Genomic DNA, 19,197 nt, shown 5'->3' with positions numbered 1-19,197 from the left:
TGCAACAGCTAATTATATTTTCTCAACAATCATAAACAAAACACGAATTAAAAAGCACGTGGGGAAACTTAAAACTTGTTCCATTTTTGTAATTTCGTTTCCAGTGATTGATGTTGGAAGTACAACGGCTTTTAAAAGTAAAAAAAAACAAAAAACAGGTTAAGAAACATTCGCTCTGTAGTAGTATGGATATGTACAACGATACAGTGTTCATGCCCCATCATTTGAAACTGAGAAGCGTTACTGCCAGTAATGTTTCTCAAATGTTGTGTTCATATAGGAGTTATTATTTCATATAGGAATTATTATTCCTGCAGGGAAATTTCGGCGATATCTCAACAACGCGACCCTTTGGAACATAAAATAATTGTCATTAGTTGTTTTGTATAATATAAACTGTATATGCCCATTGGATAAAACAAACGGACGGTTCCAACAATCAAAGGTTACATTGACTTTCCATTGGTGCACCATTGGAGTATGATTCGTGTATTGTAGTCGAGAGTAATGTTATTACAACATACAACTCACCGAAACGATAATTTATCATGTTGTTATTGCAGCTGTCTGGCTTGGATGACAAATCAATGGAATAATGTGAAACTACTCTAAACGATTTCAAAATCAAATGATGCGGAACTATGTTTCTAATTGTTTGTGTCTTGTATATGGTTTGTTTATGAGTGTCCTCTTGCGATTTGTTTTGCTTTTCAATCATAATTTACCCCTGCGTTAGATGACTGAACATTCGAGTCACCAGATGACTAAGCATCTGGTGATAGTTTTATAATCAGATGTACTCATACCATCAACAGGACCAATTTTCATAATAGCCCAACATTGTTTCCGTTTTTTATATATTATATATATATATATTTTACCTTTGATCTTGCTATCTTATTAATTGACCATGTTAGTTGCATCATGATGCAACTTGCTCTCTAATCCTACCCTTTTCATGTCTCCCTGCATTGTTGTCGACATACAGTTACCACTTTATGGTCCAGTAACCTTCCTTTCATTCTAAACATCCTTTGTCCTCGCCACTTCACTCCTATTGGTTCATAGCCACCAATATTGTTTCTGAAATAGAAACTTTGATTGGCTGTTATTTTCCCGCTTCTTTCTGGATCCTTTCCTTAATCCCTTTCCCCCTCTCTTTTTTTATAAATGGATATGTATTTGTTTGTACTTGTTTTATGCCTCTGAAGAAGGTCCGGATTGGATCGAAAGCTAAGGCCATCTACCCTATTCATTATATATATATATATATATATATTTTGTGTTCATGAATAAATGTTCGAAGCAAGAATTGAGTGGGGGTACCAGTTGCAGCATTTGAAACTGTTATGCTATTTTGAAGGGTAAACCCTTTTTTGTTGAGCAATATGCTTAGTAAGTTTGTACGCTTACAGGCTTCATGAAATCGGGCCCTGATAAGAATAACTTGCTAAGGCACTGTTGGGCTGCCCGAATAAACCATAGGCAGTAGTGGTAATGGGCAACATTTTGTAAGTCACTGGACGCCTTTGGTAATTGCCAAAGATCAGTCTTTTCACTCGGTATATCATACATATGCGTAAAATAACAGGTTAAAGGGAAGGTACACGTAAGGTAATTACTCAAAACAAATATTAACTTAAAAACTGAATTGGTAACGAGTATTGAGCAGCTGCTGATAGTATAACACATTGTGGGAAACGACTCCCTCTGAAGTGTTGAAATTTTTGAGAAAGAGATAATTTCTCACTAAAATAAAAAGACTTCTCGCAACTTCGATGACCAAATGAGCACAAAATTAATGGTCACAGGTTTGTTACTGTATGCATCAGTTGAGATACACCAAGTGAGAACACTGGTCCTTAACAATTACCAAACGTGTACAGTGCCTTTAACACCACTTTGAACTGAAAAAAAAATCGATTTAGAAACAGCCAATTTGTTTTTGCACCAACCCATTTTCTCTTGCTGTTTATTAGTGCACTGGATATGACCGACTTCCCTTTCAATGGAGCTTAACTGATAAATGCCGTGTCATGATGAACTCAGTAGGAGTTGGTTTACTTGTTAATGCTCCGGGGAAGACTGGGGAAGCAAAGGTGCAGTTTATATAACAGCCCAAATTGAATTGTCTATTTGAGCAAATCCGTCATGCAATACATGTTTGTCATGTCTTGTCTCACTGTTTGTAGTTGTCTGTAGTTGTCTGTCTAGGCTGTCTTCTACCAGCCTTGGCTCATACTCACTTTATGTTGGTTTACAGACAATAACTAATTTCCCTCCATCCCCTGTGCTTTATATTTTGCTTATCTATGTAATATTTTGAGTTATTTCTTGAGAAGAGTAGTATACAATAAATGTTGACTTGACTGACATTGATACACCTCTTTCTCAAAAATGCAGTTTATAACGGCCCAAAATGTAGCAAAACCGTTATGAAATAAATAAAGGAGACGATATAATTAATTGGTGCAAACCACTAACCGACCAAAAGGACCTATGGTAAAAATGCAACAAAAATAGTTAACGGCCGGACGTTTCGATGTTTGTTTGCCATTTTGCCTTTGAGAAAGTCTCTGCTAGGATCGAAACGTCAGGGCCCAATTTCTTAGTGCTGCTCATTGGACAGAAAGTTATGCTTAAAACATTTCTGCTCAGCAAATATAAGCAGGATACCAGTCACAGATTGTACATGTGACATGCAATGCCTGGTAACCTTATTCTGGTAAGCATCATTTTGTTGTGTTAAGCTACTTTTCGTGCTTATAAGCACTTCTATGAAATTAGACACAGGACATTAACGAAATAAATGACGGATAAATATCTAACTGACATTACATTTACGTTGAGTTGTTTTGTTTCTTCACACCAGCTGGAGCCACGCCTACGTCTGAGCGTTCTGTATTCCCCCATGCGGACGTGCTTTGGACGAAGCTTGGCTCATTCCCTTGATCAAGTGGTGTCTACAAAGAAAACCAAACAAACATCACCGTAAGTACAGCTATTAAAAACCGTGTATTACCTTTGAGCCTTCCTCCGTACTTTAAAGACACTGGATACTATTGGTAATATTGTCAAAGACCAGTCCTCTTACTTGCTGTATCTCAACATATGCATAAAATAACTAACCTGTAAAAATTTCAGCTCAATCGGTCGTCGAAGTTGCGAGATAATAGTAAAAAAAAACAAAAAAACAAAAAACACCCTTGTCACATCTACTTGTGTGCGTTCAGGTGCTTTCGGGCCCTCAAATTCTAAATCTGAGGTCTCGAAATCAAATTCGTGGAAAATTACTTCATTCTCGAAAACTACTCCACTTCAGAGCGAGCCGTTTCTCACAATGTTTTATACTATCAACCTCACCTCATTACTTGTTACCAAGTAAGGTTTTATGCTAATAAATATTTTGAGTAATTACCAAAAGTGTCCACTGCCTTTTAGGTTCATGTGACTAGACCGAGAGGCAAAGACGTTTTCTTTCCCTTTTTATTGTGACAGTCCTACATTACGTCATAAGCCTATTTTCTTTAGCACTGCTAGTTGTCTTCCTCTTATAGCAACCAACCCCAAATGTTTTCTTGTTACCTGTTTGTTTTGTCTCATTGTTTGTTGTGTGTCTATTTAGGCTGGCTGACAAGCCTGCGCTAAATCAGACAGCCTCCTGCTCTCTTCATTAATTATGGTTTACATTGGGGTGTTTTCCCCCTCCATCCTCAGCCTGTGCATGTAATTTTGCGTATATATTTAAAATGTTGTATACGTTGTAATTGTGAATAATGATTAAGGACTTGAATTGCAATGGTAACCTCTTTCTCGCGGCAACTAACTGCACCAAGGTAACCAACGGCCATTATTTTGACATCATTGAACAAAATGCATCAACAACAACACATGTAACCAAGTTAGGGAACTATTCAGTGGCTACGTGCAAGAAGTGAAACAAATCGCACGAATGCAAGAACAAGTTGTGCACGTAATGGACAAAGTTTGGGACCACTTTGATTATTAGAGGTATAACGTGTACAAGCCTGTGGTCGTTGTATTTAGTCTACCCGATAGCCAACGCATTATTGCATGAAATAGCGCCCTCTTGCAGATTAACCTCCGTCATTGGCCTACGATCACATTGGCCTAAGATTGCAAGTTAGAGCGTGTGAATCTGCGGGGGAATTCTGTGTGGCCGATGCGGAGGAATATCCCTAGTCTCAGACTTGAAATCAAGTCTAGTACATAGAGGAATATCAATGCACACGTTCAGCTACCCTGCGTTATTTCACATGAAAAAAAATTGTTCTTCTTAAAGACATTGGACACTTTCGGTAAACAGTATTGTCAAAGGCCCACACTTTGTGTATCACACTTTCTATATAAAATAACAAACCTGTAAAAAATTTAGGCTCAATCGACCATCGGAGTCGGGAGAAAATAACGGGAAACCCACCCTTGTTTCCGTACGTTTCCTCATGTCATGAAATGTGTTCAAAATAAATTCGTAGTTCTCGCTATCGAGAATTGATATTGTTTTAATGTTTTCTCAAAAAGTAAAGCATTTCATGGAATAATATTTCAAGAGACGTCCTTCACCATTACCTTCTGTAAACCCCTGTAAAGTTATTTGTAAATCTGTGAACTTTTTTTTAAATATTTTTTTTACCGAAAGTGTATACTGTCTTTAAAGCCCCTTACGAAGCTATGCTTTAAGCCTTGTTCGGGGCGAACATGCATAACAAAACATAAATAAGTTGAAAACCTTTGTTTTATTCCATCCCGATTGCCCAATAATAGTTGATAACATCTTACCGAACACCTGCAGTTACTTCTGTAGCGTAGTAATTCTTTACGGAGGTGCTGTACTTCAGTCTGGGAGTCCGTTTTGGAATTCTCTCCCGTGAGAATCGTGCTCGGTCGCGTCGTCGTGACTAGTTGATTTCTGGCTGGCTGAACCTCGTTGCGCATTTTAATCTGGATCCAGTAAAGAAAAAAAGTCCGTATGTTTACCCTCTAAAGAATGTCGGTATATAATTAATGGTTTGTTTTGCAATTTCCAATAATTGCACTACTTTAATGTAGGTGAAAGTTTTTGTTTGCTTAAATAATTAAGTTATGCCATTTGCTTTCATTTACCATTGACAATTGCCAAACTGAATTCGTATAAAAAGGCTTCTGTCAGAGTTTTGTCCTGCCCCATTCTCACAAGACTCTGGTCGATTGAAGACCCCCCCCCCTCAATAACGTATGGGTTGTTCCATTATAGGATATCATGTCATTGCACTTTGCAGGGGGTTTGGCTTTGTTTGGCCGACTGTGTTGGGTTGACTTTTTGCTAGGAGGTGATATGCAGGGGCGACTGTGTTTGGTCGACTTTGTAGGGTAACTTTTCTTGGAGGTGATATTCCAGGGGCGACATTGTTGGGTCGACTTTGATGGGGTGATTTTGCTACGAGGTTACGTTCAGGGGCAACTTTGCATGGCCGACTTAGGTAGGATGACTTTGCTATTGGATATGACACTGCAGGGCGACTTTTTTGACCGGCTTAAAAGGGGACGTTTTTAAGGGGCAATGTAACTGGTTTCCGTTTGGAGAAAAACCTGTACCGTACCTTTGGTATGAATACAACACACAGTGTAAGCGTTGTTGCAAGCCAGATTGTAGTCGCCACCAAGACATAGTTGACGTTGCGCTCTTCTAGAACGAAGGATACCGGAGCACAGATAAACGATAGAATCAGGACGTTGTAAACACAGATGCCTGGAAAGAAAATAACAACATTATGACACATATTAAACCAAATCTAAAATCGAGATGTCCGAACCCATGTATATTCGAGATAGCGTTGCTTCCATTGTTGGAATGTTTTGACTCGCCCGGGTCTGGTCTGATCTAGTGCATATACTAACGAAAACGATTAACACGCACTTTCACCCTAAAACAACGACTTTTTAAACATAAGGTATGTGTTTGTTGTTGCTCTCTTGGTAGGGATGGTTTTTTTTTTTTTTTTAGTTTGTACTTTTGTAAAAAAAAAAATTACCTTGCAATTTAATGCTCGGAAAGTTGGTATTCTCATAGTTCCTGTCGACGGAAGGGGGGGGGGGTTGCTGGCACCCCGTGTTCGCCCATGCGTTTCTTTTGAACAAAATGGCTTCTAGTCGCAAGTTGTCGCAACTCTCCCAATATACGGCGCTGAGTCTGCATATTAAAGTGCACCACCAAGAGTTCTTCCGGGAAAGTTAATTCAGAAAATAGGGTAATACAGATCGGATTTTTGCGTATAAAAAGACATTTGGAACCATGTCACTTTCGTAGTAACCCAAAAATCAAGGTAACTTCAGCCAATAATTATACTAAATGGTTATTTTAGAATGTGGATTAGTTTTGTAACATAACCTGTAAAGCCGACCTCCGGTGGCGCTATGTGCTGTAAACTGAAATTGTTTATGTTCTCACTTAATACTCTGAGTCATTGAGTGCAGAGATTGGTATTTTTCTGGTCTCCCAGGCTAAGAAAGCTTCAAGAACTAGAAGTAGACTATTGATGACGTGAAGCTCCCAATCTAGTGGACCAGATTGGCTGAAAGGGGCACTAATGCCAAAACCAGGGCTATATAGGGCACAGTTTAAACCATGTGTAACGGAAGGCCCGACATACAATTTTACCAAGTATAGCGATGACAAGAACGAGCGGACGGTCTTCCTGTAAAGAGGCTGGGCAGATTATATCAAAGACTGTGTGAGAAACTGTGTAATTCTGGACTGAACTCTGGATGTGTTTTAGTTAGGACCCGTGACCTGTCTTAAGCTTAACATCTTACGACAAGGGCGCCACCTCTTGGCGGCTGTTGTACATAACAATATGTTCGGTGTTACACTTACCTATGTATTTGGAGTCGTTGAGTGCCGGGATGGATACTTTTCTGGTCTCCCAGGCTAGGAAAGCTCCAAATACTAGAAGTAGACCATCGATGACGTAGAAGGCCCCAATCCAGTAAATCTGATGGATTGATTCACACGTCGTACGAATTGGGGTGTACACGATGTCGTCATTGTCCTCATCAATCTGGAGGCAATTTTTTTTTATTGGGAAATTGATTTTCTGAGTGATGAAAATATTCGTACATCGTTTTTGTTTATGATTTAATATTTATCTTGACCGTTCCTTAACGGAAAGTGTATAGACCAAAAAAATGTGAACAGTTTCGTTCAATGGCTGACGAAATGTTTCAGTGTTATAGACAAAGATTCGACACATTATTGTCATGGTGGTTGTTTCGTTATGAAATTAAACGTATAGAATCATACTTTGGTAATGCTTTTGGTGATGAGAGTACTGGTCTTTGACAATACTAAATATGTGTTTCAATGTTGTGTTAAGGAACATGATTCTCTTGCAACTTTGCTACCCAATTGAGTTGTTGCTGGGATACACCAAGTGTGAAAACTAGTCATTGCCACTTACCAACCAGTACCTTTAAGCAAACATTTCCGTAATTTTTTGTTGAGTTAACATGGAATATTTAGAAACTTTTGATAAAATAGTAAAATTTGATTGTAAACAGTTAAAGGCAGTGGAAACTATTGGTAATTACTCAAAATAGTTATCATCATAAAACCTTACTTGGTAGCGAGTAATGGGGAGAGGTTGGTAGTATAAAACATTGTGAGAAACGGCTTCCTCTGAGGTGGAGTAGTATTTGAGAAAGAAGTAATTTTCCACGAATTTTATTTCGAGACCTCAAGTTTATAATTTGAGGTCTCAAAATCAAGCAACACAAAGCACACAACTTCGTGTGACAAGGGTGTTTTTTTTTCTTTCATTATTATCTCACAACTTCGACGACCGATTGAGCTGAAATTTTCACAGGTTTGTTATTTTATGCATGTGTTGAGATACACCAACTGTGAAGACTGGTCTTTGGCAATTACCAATAGTGTCCACTGTCTTTAAACAAAAACTATCTGTGGTTGCAATATTCAACAATTCACTACTTTCAACTTGGAGAGCAATTCATACTCACAACTTTGGTTCCGTGTTGTTCCGTTACTGTTATTGGATCAATGATCTCCCATAGAATCAGGATCGCAGCGTCCAGTGTGATGAGAACGGCCACGCTGATGAGCAGCCACTGATCCCTCACCCTCTGTTTGTAAATAAAGAAAACCATTGTTATAATCTGCAAAACACCCAACTAATCCGTAAAGTTATACATACATTCGGTGATTGACAATGGACACGATTGTTAGCTGAAAAAAAAACTTACTTGGTAACGAGCAATGGAGAGCCGTTGATAGTGTAAAACATTGTGAGAAACGGCTTCCTCTGAAGTGACGTAGTTTTTGAGAAATAGGTAATTTCTCAGTAAAATATTTGAATTGATTTCGAAACCTCACGCGCGTGTTCTCGATTGGGTAAGGGTGTTTTTTCTTCCATTATTATCTCGCAAATTCGACGACCAATTGAGTTCAAATTTACTGTAAAATACAACAACAACAAATTGTGCTATACACTTTAGTGTTTTATTGCGGCTGTTCTTTTGTGTATTTTGTATCATACGTTTTTTTTGTTTTAATTTTGATGACATGGTAAAGCTGAATTGATTGTGTTTCAATCTAGAAAAAAGAGACCCGCAATATATCATCATCTTTCTCAATCAGAAGAGGCATGCGCAGAGTCATACACAAATGACTCGAAACAAATTTAATTTCGCTGTTTTCAATAACATGAAGAAAAAAAACTCCAACATAAATGCAATGTTCACAGTTTACCATTTTCATCTTCGTTGAATGGGTGAATATTTTGTGTACTCGCCATGTCTTACTGAACATCGAGCCAAATGCCATAGAAAAACCGATGGCAAGAAACCACGTCTTGGCCTGTACATTAGAAGAAGAAGACAAAAAATAGAACAACATTAAAGTTGTTGTATTGTGGCTTTGATTTGATGATGAATTTGCTATGCTCAATATTTGTAAACCAAGTTAGCATCTAACATGACTTGGACATCCTTTGTTTCGTCAATTTGAAGCTAGTTTCTGTCGATGTATAGCAACCAGCAGTTACATGACACAAAACCTCTAAACTGGTTCATAATTATTAGTTTATGTGGGTATTTTTGTGTAGGACCAAAAAACAGAATGTCCAAAGATTGATATTTAATTTACACGGTTGAAAGATAATGGTGGTAGCAAGCTTCCCTTTACAAGCCACTTACTGAGGTTCTGTATAGTTTTTGGAAAAAAGAGTGAAACCATTCCACGAACAATGTTTAGAACGTGAACGTATACGAGTATTGGTATTTAACTACTATCGGTAATTACGTTTGCCGATAAAATGGTTTTCTTCCCAATTTTCAAGACGAACATTTCTTTGTGAAACTGTTTTACTAAAAAAAAAAATCAAAAAGTATGGCACCTCACCAAGTAATATTTCAAAAGAAGCTTTCTACCATCATTATCTTTAAACTGTGTAAGTTTTATGTAAATCTGTGGACATAGTGTTTTGTGTCTTACAACAAGTTTCCGAACACTTTAAGCGCGAGTAATGACCTACCTTGCACATCCAGACAAAGATTTCCTTGGAGGTGATGTTGGTATCGATGCCTAGGAAGATAATTGATACGTAGGCAAAAATCCCTCCCACTAACATCAAATTGTTGATGTTGGGACTCGACATCTTGATAACGCTGTGTAACGATAAATCAAATTAGAAGACTATAAGATATTTCATTTACACTAGACGAAATGGTAGTCAAGACTCCAACTCTCTGTTTACCATCTACTTCAAATTGTTTTATCACAGCAACATAGCTTAAATACACTGCAGTGCACTGGACACTATTGGTAATTGTCAAAGACTAGCCTTCACAGTTGGTGTATCTCAACATTATGCATAAAATATCAAACCTGTGAAAATTTGAGCTCAATCGGTCATCGAACTTGCGAGATAATAATGAAAGAGAAAAACACCCTTGTCACACGAAGTTGTGTGCGTTTAGATGGTTGATTTCGAGGCCTCAAGTTCTAAATCTGAGATCTCGAAATCAAATTCATGGAAAATTACTTCTTTCTCGAAAACTATGGCACTTCAGAGGGAGCCGTTTGTCACAATGTTTCATACCATCAACCTCTCCCCATTACTCGTCACCAAGAAAGGTTTTATGCTAATAATTATTTTGAGTAACTACCAATAGTGTCCACTGCCTTTAACACAATACTTTTCGATGTAACATATTGTGAACGTTTCATCTTACCCGCCCAACAAATAAGCGCAAGAATATTTGAATTAGTATGTGTATAAATGGGTAGAGCACCTCGTTTATATATAGCATGTGACAATATCATAGACATCAGTGAACGTAATTGGTGAGACTACAATTTTGTTTTTGTTTTAGTTGTACGCGCGTTTACATTCCATTGAGACATTCTGAACGAACAATGATGACTTTCCGGGAACATGAGTGATGTCTGTTTTCTCATTTTTTTTATATGACTTAAGTTGTGAGATAATCATATGATTGTACGGGCAAGTACACTCTAAAATCCTCGGGTCTGATATGCGAAGAGTTTCACACTAGGCTCATCGGAGTAAGTACCGCGGTGAACTTTATCGGATGTAACTAGCGAGAGGCGTTTTGTTAACTATTTTCAGTCTCCTGCCGTCGATTTCACCAAACTTGTCCTAACTTAGGATTAATCTTAGGACTTAGGACGGGTTCAGTTCCGTATCCAAATACTAAGTTACCACCCTAAGGGCGGGTTACTCGTCCTAATTCGAGTTAGGATTACTCCTAGCGTTTCGTGAAATCGGCCGCTGTCCTTATCGGCTGTAATGATGTTTAAAAGTAAACCCATTTGGTTTTGCCTTATTGTCGCAGTATCCCAACAACTTAGAACATTGCGGAACAAAATAAAACATCATAATAGGCATGGCATTTCAGTTTAAGGAGTGTCATGTTGGATAACATAATGACTGATAAACTGTTTCTCAGTTCAGCGTGTCAAGGCTACGTGAAACAAACAGTTAGCACGATATAATGTCAATCAATAACAACTATTTTTTTTAAAGTAAATTATTAACAACAAACTCTTCAAACACCATTTTAATGTGAGTTCAACCTGTAGTCCTACCGTATTTTCCTAAACATAACGTTGAATACCAAGAAGCAGACTGCAAGCGACATTCCAATCACAGCAAAGATTGTGCCGGTTATGAATACTGGTAGCTGTATCGTTTGCCGATCTTCCTTCTCGATCATAAAGTCAATAGGTGGCGCCCCACCTGTTCAAACATATAGGTAAAGAGTTTTGACTAATTCGGCCGTATAAAGGTTCGCATAAAACGCAAAATGTAATCAAATAGTCAGTCGTCGGTCATACTTCGTAGGGTGACTATTACCAGTGAGGGCATTAACATTGTTAATAGAAACGGGAGCGTCAATAATGTGTTCACTTTTAAAGACTCGTCACTCCTAAAAATCGGTGATGAGTGATGAAATCAATTTAAACAATAAACAATATGATTTTTGTTTACCCATGCACCGATGTGTGTTAGCACGTTTTACTAAGTACTTCCCCGAGTCCTGTGAAAAAAAATATCACAGGCAAATTAATCGGGTGGGATGCGAACCCACGACCCTTATGTTTTTGGCAGCGGGTATCGCAACGATATAAAAGATGCAAATTTAACATCTAAAATTTAAACAATGAATTGTTAGCATAATTAAAATTGTATCGTTACCCGGGTGTGATCCCTGGCTACACGGCAGTTTGCGGTTGAATGGCTTCTGACAGGCACCCCCCGAACAAAGATATTGACAAAATTGGGAGACCACCAACATAGGGCTAGATAGCTCAGTTGGTAGAGCGCCGGCACGTTAAACCGGAGGTCGTTGGTTCAAATCCCGCTCTAGTCAATTTTTCTTTGTTCAATCCAAAATCATAATTAAAAGCGTCAACAATTTATACCGTTTAGTCACCTCATGGAATTGGTGATGAAATAATGAAGTTCAATAAAACAATATTATTGTAAACAATAGTATACAACAAAATAAGATAATAGATACAAGTAACGTTAAGAAATTAATCTCTCACAAAAAGTTCACCTTGCCAAATGATTGGCTGGTATCCCTCCCAGATGAGACGATCCCCCGTTCCACTGATGGTATCCACAACTCCCACTGGGACGTCTATACCATCTGCAAATACACAGTCCAATGCTTATACGAATCAATACACTATCATTTGAAATTCAACACAAGTCCTGATGCGCGTTAGTTTTTTGTATTTTCCAACACGGGAAAAAGTCAACGAGTTTGCTCTATTGGCAATCGCAAAGAAAAGTAAAAAGGACAGACCAGGGAAACAAATTCTAATAAAATCTTCCAGTGGAGAGAACAAGAACAAAAGTCCACAGATTTCCATTTAACTTAAAGGGAAGGTACACTATTGGTATTTGTCAAAGACCAGTGTTCTCACTTGGTCTATCTCAACATATGCATAAAATAACAAACCTGTTAAAATTTGAGCTCAATTGGTCATCGGAGTTGGGAGAAAATGATGAAAGAAAAAACACCCTTGTTGGACGAATTGTTGTGCTTTCAGATAAGAATAAAATACTTCTAGCTAGAAGTCTTTTATTATTTTAGTGAGAAATTAGCTTTATTTCAAAATCTATGCTACTTCAGATGGAGCTGTTTCTAACAATTGTTTATACTATCAACAAGCTCTCTTCTTCGTTACCAAGTCAGTTTTTAAGTTGATATTTGTTTTGAGTAATTATTAAACGTGTACCTTCCCTTTAAAGGCACTGGACACTATTGGTAATTACTCAAAATAATGATTGGCATAAAACCTTACTTGCTGACGAGTAATGGGGAGAGGGTGATGGTATAAAACATAGTGAGAAACGGCTCCCTCTGAAGATAGTTTTTGAGAAAGAAGTAATTTTCCACGCATTTAATTTCTAGACATCAGATTTAGAACTTGAAGTATCAAAATCAACCATCTAAACGCACACAACTTCGTGTGACAAGGGTGTTTTTTTTCTTTCATTATTATCTCGCAACTTCGTGACCGATTGAGCTTACATTTTAACAGGTTTGTTATTTTATGCATATGTTGAGATACACTAACTGTGAAGGCTAGTCTTTGACAATTACCAAAAGTGTCCACTGCTTTTAAGAACAATGATGTTAAAAAGCACCCCTTTAAATATGACCTGCTGAAGTAAGTGCTAACAAGACTCTCCTGAAAACCCCTTTTTGTTATGTGACGACTGAAGCTGAAACTTGTACAGGTAAGTTACAATACATACATCATCATACACAGTGAGGTACAAACAACCGTAACAAATAATAAAACTACAAAAACAGACAATAGTTGTATCGAATTCGATGTCTGATATCGTGGCGTCTCCAAATGTAGATTCTTTCACAATTTCCATATTAATTATTTGACGTTCCCCAGTAGGATTCCCACAAGACTTGTGTAAACCAAGTCTCTTATCCTGTGGCAAAAAGCGACAACATCAAGTTTATATCTTATGTTACAGATTTGTGTAAAATAGCCAACGTCAATAAAGTAACAAATCAACAAATCATACTTATTATTAAACAACAAATCATTAAAAACAAATTTTACTTCAACTTGAACGAACAACAAACAATATTTAAAGGCACTGGGCACTAATCGTAATTACTCAAAAAAGGCTTCAAGTCGACATTTTCAGTGTACCTCACCTTGTATTTGCCTGAGCTGGAGGAATCCAAGCCTGTCTCCGGTTGATGTAAATTTGACAGGCCCCTGCGGGGTAAAAGACAGTCCCAATAGTTTCAGTAAAACAAACGAATAACTAGAAAATAGAGAACAAAATGCACAGACTAATATAGGTTTTCTCGGCCAATCTCGGAAAATGAGCAGCCAATTTAACCATCAAGCTATTCTATTTCGCGCGAAATCGAATGCTACTGAAAAGGGTAATTCGATTTCGTTTTACGAATAGCCAAATGTTGCGTCATTCGATTTAACGAAATAATCATTCAATTTAGCAATTCATCAAAGCAGCATTCAAATTCGCAGACGCTTCTTGATGCGTGTGTGTCACGAAAAAGAATGTCGATACGCTAAATTGAACTGAGTGCTAAAGGAATTTGTCTCGACTCAAAACGAAATTGAATGGCCGAATTTTGAATTTGAAACGTAGTAACAACTGGAGAGGCACAACAGCATGAAAACTCGAACGCATGAAAATGAAATTGACTGCTCATTTGCCGAATTCAACCGAGACAACCTATATAAAAAAATCTCATCTCAAGCCTTTCTTGAAAGTGTTAATAGCCACTTTTAAAAAATATAGCTTTAGAGATAAGTGCTCTATACACAGAAAATAGTTGTTCTGGGAATACAACGATGCTCTTGAAAATATAAACAGCTGCATTAGAAATATTGCGCCTGTTAAGGAAATGAGGCCATAGCAAGCACTCAGCCCAAGTAGAAAACGGTCGCTTGGGGGCACACTGTTAGTTGACAACCAATAGTTACAACAACTTTACCCCAATGTGTACCCCCCAAGAGATTGCTCGCCTTTTTATGGCACGGCCAGCGAACACAAAAAAATGCCCTGTAAAATTCCCGAATGAATAGCTGTTCTGAAAACTACAAACAAATGCCCTCGGAAAAAAAACCCAGAGGTGGCATTTACGAAAATTCGTTTTTACTCCAATCGCTTGAAGGTGATTTGTGTCCAGTCTTCACGAACTAGTTTGTTATTTGTTTACAAGTGTCGATGGCTTTTGGTTTAGGCTATAAGTGGCACATTCTTATTGAGTAAAAACAAACAAACAGAGAAAGAAAGAAGCAAAAAAAAACACACAAAAAACACGAGAAGCATTTATATGAGACAAATAAAAAAACAAGACAAGAAACAAACACATCAACAACCCAAAAACACACAAGCACCCAACATCCTGACAAACAGCCCAAGAAACAAACAAAAAAAGCAAACAATCAAGCCCATTCAAGCATCAGACTCCGCTTACCGAAACGCCCTCAAACGTCATGTTGCTTATTACGTCAAATAGAATCTCAACCGTCTCTCTGTCATAAGCGAAATCTGCAATCGACTTTGGCGGGTCTGAAATTATTGATTGAAACATAATTATTAGACGAGACGTGTGCATTACATGGTTTATATTTCAAATCAATTTTATGTCTATTACATAATGCAGCGTGTACTTTACGTGGTTGATTTTCAAATGATTAACTAATTAAACTGTTGGTGATTTTAGCATTGCATGGTGAGGTATCACTATGTAATTGGTTTGCGGTAACACCAATCTTGTATCTATAATTACCAAAGAGAGTTTGTTCTTAGAGAACTGTTTGCTATAATTATATTCTACCACCGCGGAGTTGGTTAATCGGGTTTTAAATTTTGTTTCTGACATTTCAGTGATGCTGATTAAAGGCAGTGGACACTATTGGTAAATGTCAAAGACAAGCCTTCACAGTTGGTGTACCTCAACACATGTATAAAATAACAAACCTGTGAAACTTTGAGCTCAATCGGTCATCAAAGTTGCGAGATAATAATGAAAGAAGAAAACACCCTTGTTACACGAAGTTGTGTGCGTTTAGATGGTTGATTTCGAGACCTCAAATTCTAAACTTGAGGTCTCGAAATCAAATTCGTGGAAAATTACTTCTTTCTCCAAAACTATGGTACTTCAGAGGGAGCTGTTTCTCACAATGTTTTATACCACCAACCTCTCCCCTTTACTTGTCACCAAGAAAGGTTTTATGCTAATATGCTAATAATTATTTTGAGTAATAACCAATAGTGTCCACTGCCTTTAAGCTTTTGTGATGAAGGTCGCCGAAGGTCTCTAAGTTGGTTGAAATAAGCCAACGCAGTATTCTTACTCATGTAGTTATTTTTTTCTTCAACCTTTTATTCTGCAAACACTAGTTTGTCATAAAGGTCAACCAAGGTCAACCAACAATAATTCTCTACGGTGAACAAAATATACTCAAAGGAGTACATTATAAAATATACACGATACACGTTTTTTTTAATCATTTTGTAGTTTTACAAGCAAGATGTTTCCCTTTTGTTATGGTGGCCATGGAAATTATTGTCTCGCCGAAGTCAATATTCCCAGAAGCACTGAGCAGAACGGTAATTCCAAGGGTCTTCATGCCGTTAGAATGATTGCTCAAAAAAATATGAATGTTTTCAAAATACATTACAAGACGAAGCCCCAATACATTAAATGTATGCTTTCTTAAAGACACTGGACACTATTGGTAATTGTCAAAGACCAGTTGTCCAATGTTTTATACTAACAACCTCTCCCCATTACTCGTTAGGCGCGCGGTCCATTTAGGGCCGGTTCGGCAATCATCCACGATTGTCAAACGATTACAGTAGCAAACGATTCAGCAGCGGTTGTGAGACGATTGGGGGATAGGTTCTTCAAACGCTTCAGTGCGCTGAGCTTGTCTAGTCGTCCGGAGTCCGAACAAAGGGGCTATAATCGGATTACTGTCCATTGTGTTGGGATTATAGCTTTGACTGTTCGGTTGTGGACTATGAATATGAATTTAAAAACTAAAATGTTCTAACGCGTTATTTTTGCGCTGTGTTTTTTCCATTTCTAAAATGCTCGTCAAAAGATACCACACATACCTTTTTTAATCGTGAAAAACGATGAAGTATAACCTCACATTCTACTTTACCTCTTTTTGTCATGTATTTGCTTAGCCTAGCGCTGGCAACGTCAATGTACCTCACATGGGTACATCATGTACATGTATACTCGATTTGAGCGTTCGAGACGAACTCAATTTTTGGTTGGTTGTGACCAACTAAGAATGTTTCCCAACTAATGTGTATCTTTTTAATAAACGTATGACCAGGTTGTTGAATTTGGGTGTGATCTGCAAATAGGATTGTAATCAGTACGTCCTCGTCAGAAGGTTTAATTTTGAATTATTTTAATTTTAAACATACTGTTGGCATTGAAGAAGAAAAACCATTGCATTAATAAAAAGACTGCAATAAAAAATACCTAATGTATGTGTGTGTACTTATTTGTTTTACGCTTAATTGGAATAAATTAACAGATCTTATTATCAGAACATTTTGTTTATACCCTTCCCGTTTGTAAGTTTAAGATAAAACTCTCTATGTTTAAGGTTGATCAGACAAGGTTGATCAGACAATCTCGTGCTTTAATATAAATTTGTTTCCTGGAAAAGTATAAATAAATTTGGAGTCCGATTTTGGTGAAAATCTGAAACATAAATATTACAAATCTGTGAAATTATAAATGAATAGTTGAATCACTTTTTATTACAAAGACGCATCATGTTAAATCTCTTTTTTGAATGTGTGTGGCTCTGAAAAGAGCCGTTTGGTTTGTTTGAGAGAAAGTTTCTCTCCTTCCTCAGAGTTTCTTGAACTTGTGGATGAGACGATCGTGTCGGTCCATGTCGGCTGCACTCTGAAAAACCTTCTTGCATCCTTGCTTGCACCTTCGCTGTTCACCTGAAAGTGGCGACTCAAGACCCTCGTCCAAGTCTGCAAACTGAAGCGTTCCCGCAGTCGCCCTTTGAGCCATTTCATGCCATGCCATGAAGTGATCTGGATGTTGCTCGGATGGTTTCGGCGTGAAGTTGTATCCATCTGCAAACTCACATAAAAAAGTTATCAACTTCTTTGCGCGAATCGGCCTCTTGGAACAATGACCACAGGAAGAGGACTCACACTTCACAAATTCCAGCTGAAACGACCGCTGGGCAGAGTGACGGGAGAGAAATTGAAATTCCTCTGCAAGACTACTCAGACTATCATCTCGCTGGATTTTTAGAAGGCTTGCATTGGTGAGTTCCTCAATTTTGGCCTCATCTGTGTGCTGTGTTGAACGGCAAAGAACAGGGACTATGTTCAGTGGGAACGAGTCGTAAACTCTTCCTTCCAGGCAGCGGTGGACGTCATCAATCGCCGTGTCAAGAACAATGGCCTCTTTGGTTTCCCTCTCTTGTTGTGTCAATTTTGTTTGTTCTTGTGGAGTCTTTTCCTCTCCGGGTAGACTAGCCTTTAGCTGAAGCCCTGTTAACCACATAGTCAAGGGGGCCCATGAATGTTCTACCATGTTGAACCTACTGTCCCCAGGTGAATATGCCACAATGCACAAGTAGTCGAGGTTCAAGTCTCGCCAAAGTCTTCCAATCATTTGGACTACCTTCAAACTGTGTTTTTTCCAGTCTGGCCCATTGTCTGATATGATTACGGCAGCGTACTTCCCATCTTTTTCGTTGACTCTTTGAATTAGTTGTTTGAGGTCTTCATGGTGATTATAGACGGATGCTTTGTGAAACTTGTTGCCCCGGAGATAGATGGAGAGTGGACCAGTTCTGGGATAGTTGAAGTGGAGACGGCCTAGCTTGTCATGTCGATATTTTGAGGTGGGTAGCTGACACTGGTCGCCAGGTAACGGAGGTTCTTGAGATGGTGTCTTGTCGTGCTGTTTTGGTGATGGCCGGTGAAGAAGCTGCATATACCCGCTTGGTATAATTTTGTACCCAGTTGAAAAGTTGTGGTCTGGATAATGGACCATGTCATTTCTCATGAAGTAAGATTTAAAGGACATCCTTCTATCGACACATGGACCCCCTCCTACAAGTAGCTTGTTTTTGTCGTCCACTGACCATGCTGACACCTCATCTTCAAAACAAGTGGCCATCTCAAGAGCGTAATTCACGGAGCTTCGGCAAAAATGAGAGTTTTTGTTTTCCTTTGATACATCATTTGCCTTCACGCCAATTTTTGCGACAATAACTCCATGATATCGGACGCTTGCATGGCGGCTACTATGGGGTGCGACAAATAAGCGTTTGATGGAGCTCTCACTGATTGACTTTGGCAGGTCGGAAACTTTAGGCCTATTCAAAACTTCACTCGTCAATCTCCGTGCTGTCACACCAACAGATGACCAAGTTTCTGATCTCCTCCGATGTGCTGCAAAACCATGATCAAGTAGACTCTCGGTAACAGTCTGGACGAGGTTTGTATGTTTTTCATGCAATGGCTTCCTACCCCGTTTTTGAGGCAAAGTACCGCGTGCTTGAGAGGTGTTCACATCGAAGAGCCGTTTCCTTGACAGTGGGCGTGCTGATGCCTGCATGGGTTGGTTTGATCG

The 19,197-nt window shown here is 38.3% G+C and overlaps 1 protein-coding gene across 1 annotated transcript in view; it reads right to left on the bottom strand.

Moving 5' to 3' along the window:
- Positions 1–2,699: 2,699 nt before the first annotated feature.
- The window catches only part of LOC117301132, a 36,676-nt gene continuing 20,178 nt past the window's right edge, over positions 2,700–19,197 (bottom strand). The window contains exons 8-19 of the mRNA XM_033785022.1: positions 17,544–19,016; positions 15,034–15,128; positions 13,735–13,798; positions 12,100–12,192; positions 11,126–11,276; positions 9,549–9,681; positions 8,765–8,872; positions 8,017–8,139; positions 6,875–7,058; positions 5,601–5,749; positions 4,801–4,962; positions 2,700–2,963 (exon numbers count right to left, since the gene is read on the bottom strand). Of these exons, the coding sequence (XP_033640913.1) occupies positions 2,841–2,963; positions 4,801–4,962; positions 5,601–5,749; positions 6,875–7,058; positions 8,017–8,139; positions 8,765–8,872; positions 9,549–9,681; positions 11,126–11,276; positions 12,100–12,192; positions 13,735–13,798; positions 15,034–15,128; positions 17,544–19,016 (2,858 nt within the window). The 3' untranslated portion in view covers positions 2,700–2,840. The remainder of the gene's footprint in view (positions 2,964–4,800; positions 4,963–5,600; positions 5,750–6,874; positions 7,059–8,016; positions 8,140–8,764; positions 8,873–9,548; positions 9,682–11,125; positions 11,277–12,099; positions 12,193–13,734; positions 13,799–15,033; positions 15,129–17,543; positions 19,017–19,197) is intronic.

Source organism: Asterias rubens, chromosome 16 (assembly GCF_902459465.1).
Source record: "Asterias rubens chromosome 16, eAstRub1.3, whole genome shotgun sequence".
NCBI classification, from domain to species: Eukaryota; Metazoa; Echinodermata; class Asteroidea; order Forcipulatida; family Asteriidae; genus Asterias; species Asterias rubens.
This window is presented reverse-complemented; position numbering and strand designations above follow the sequence as displayed.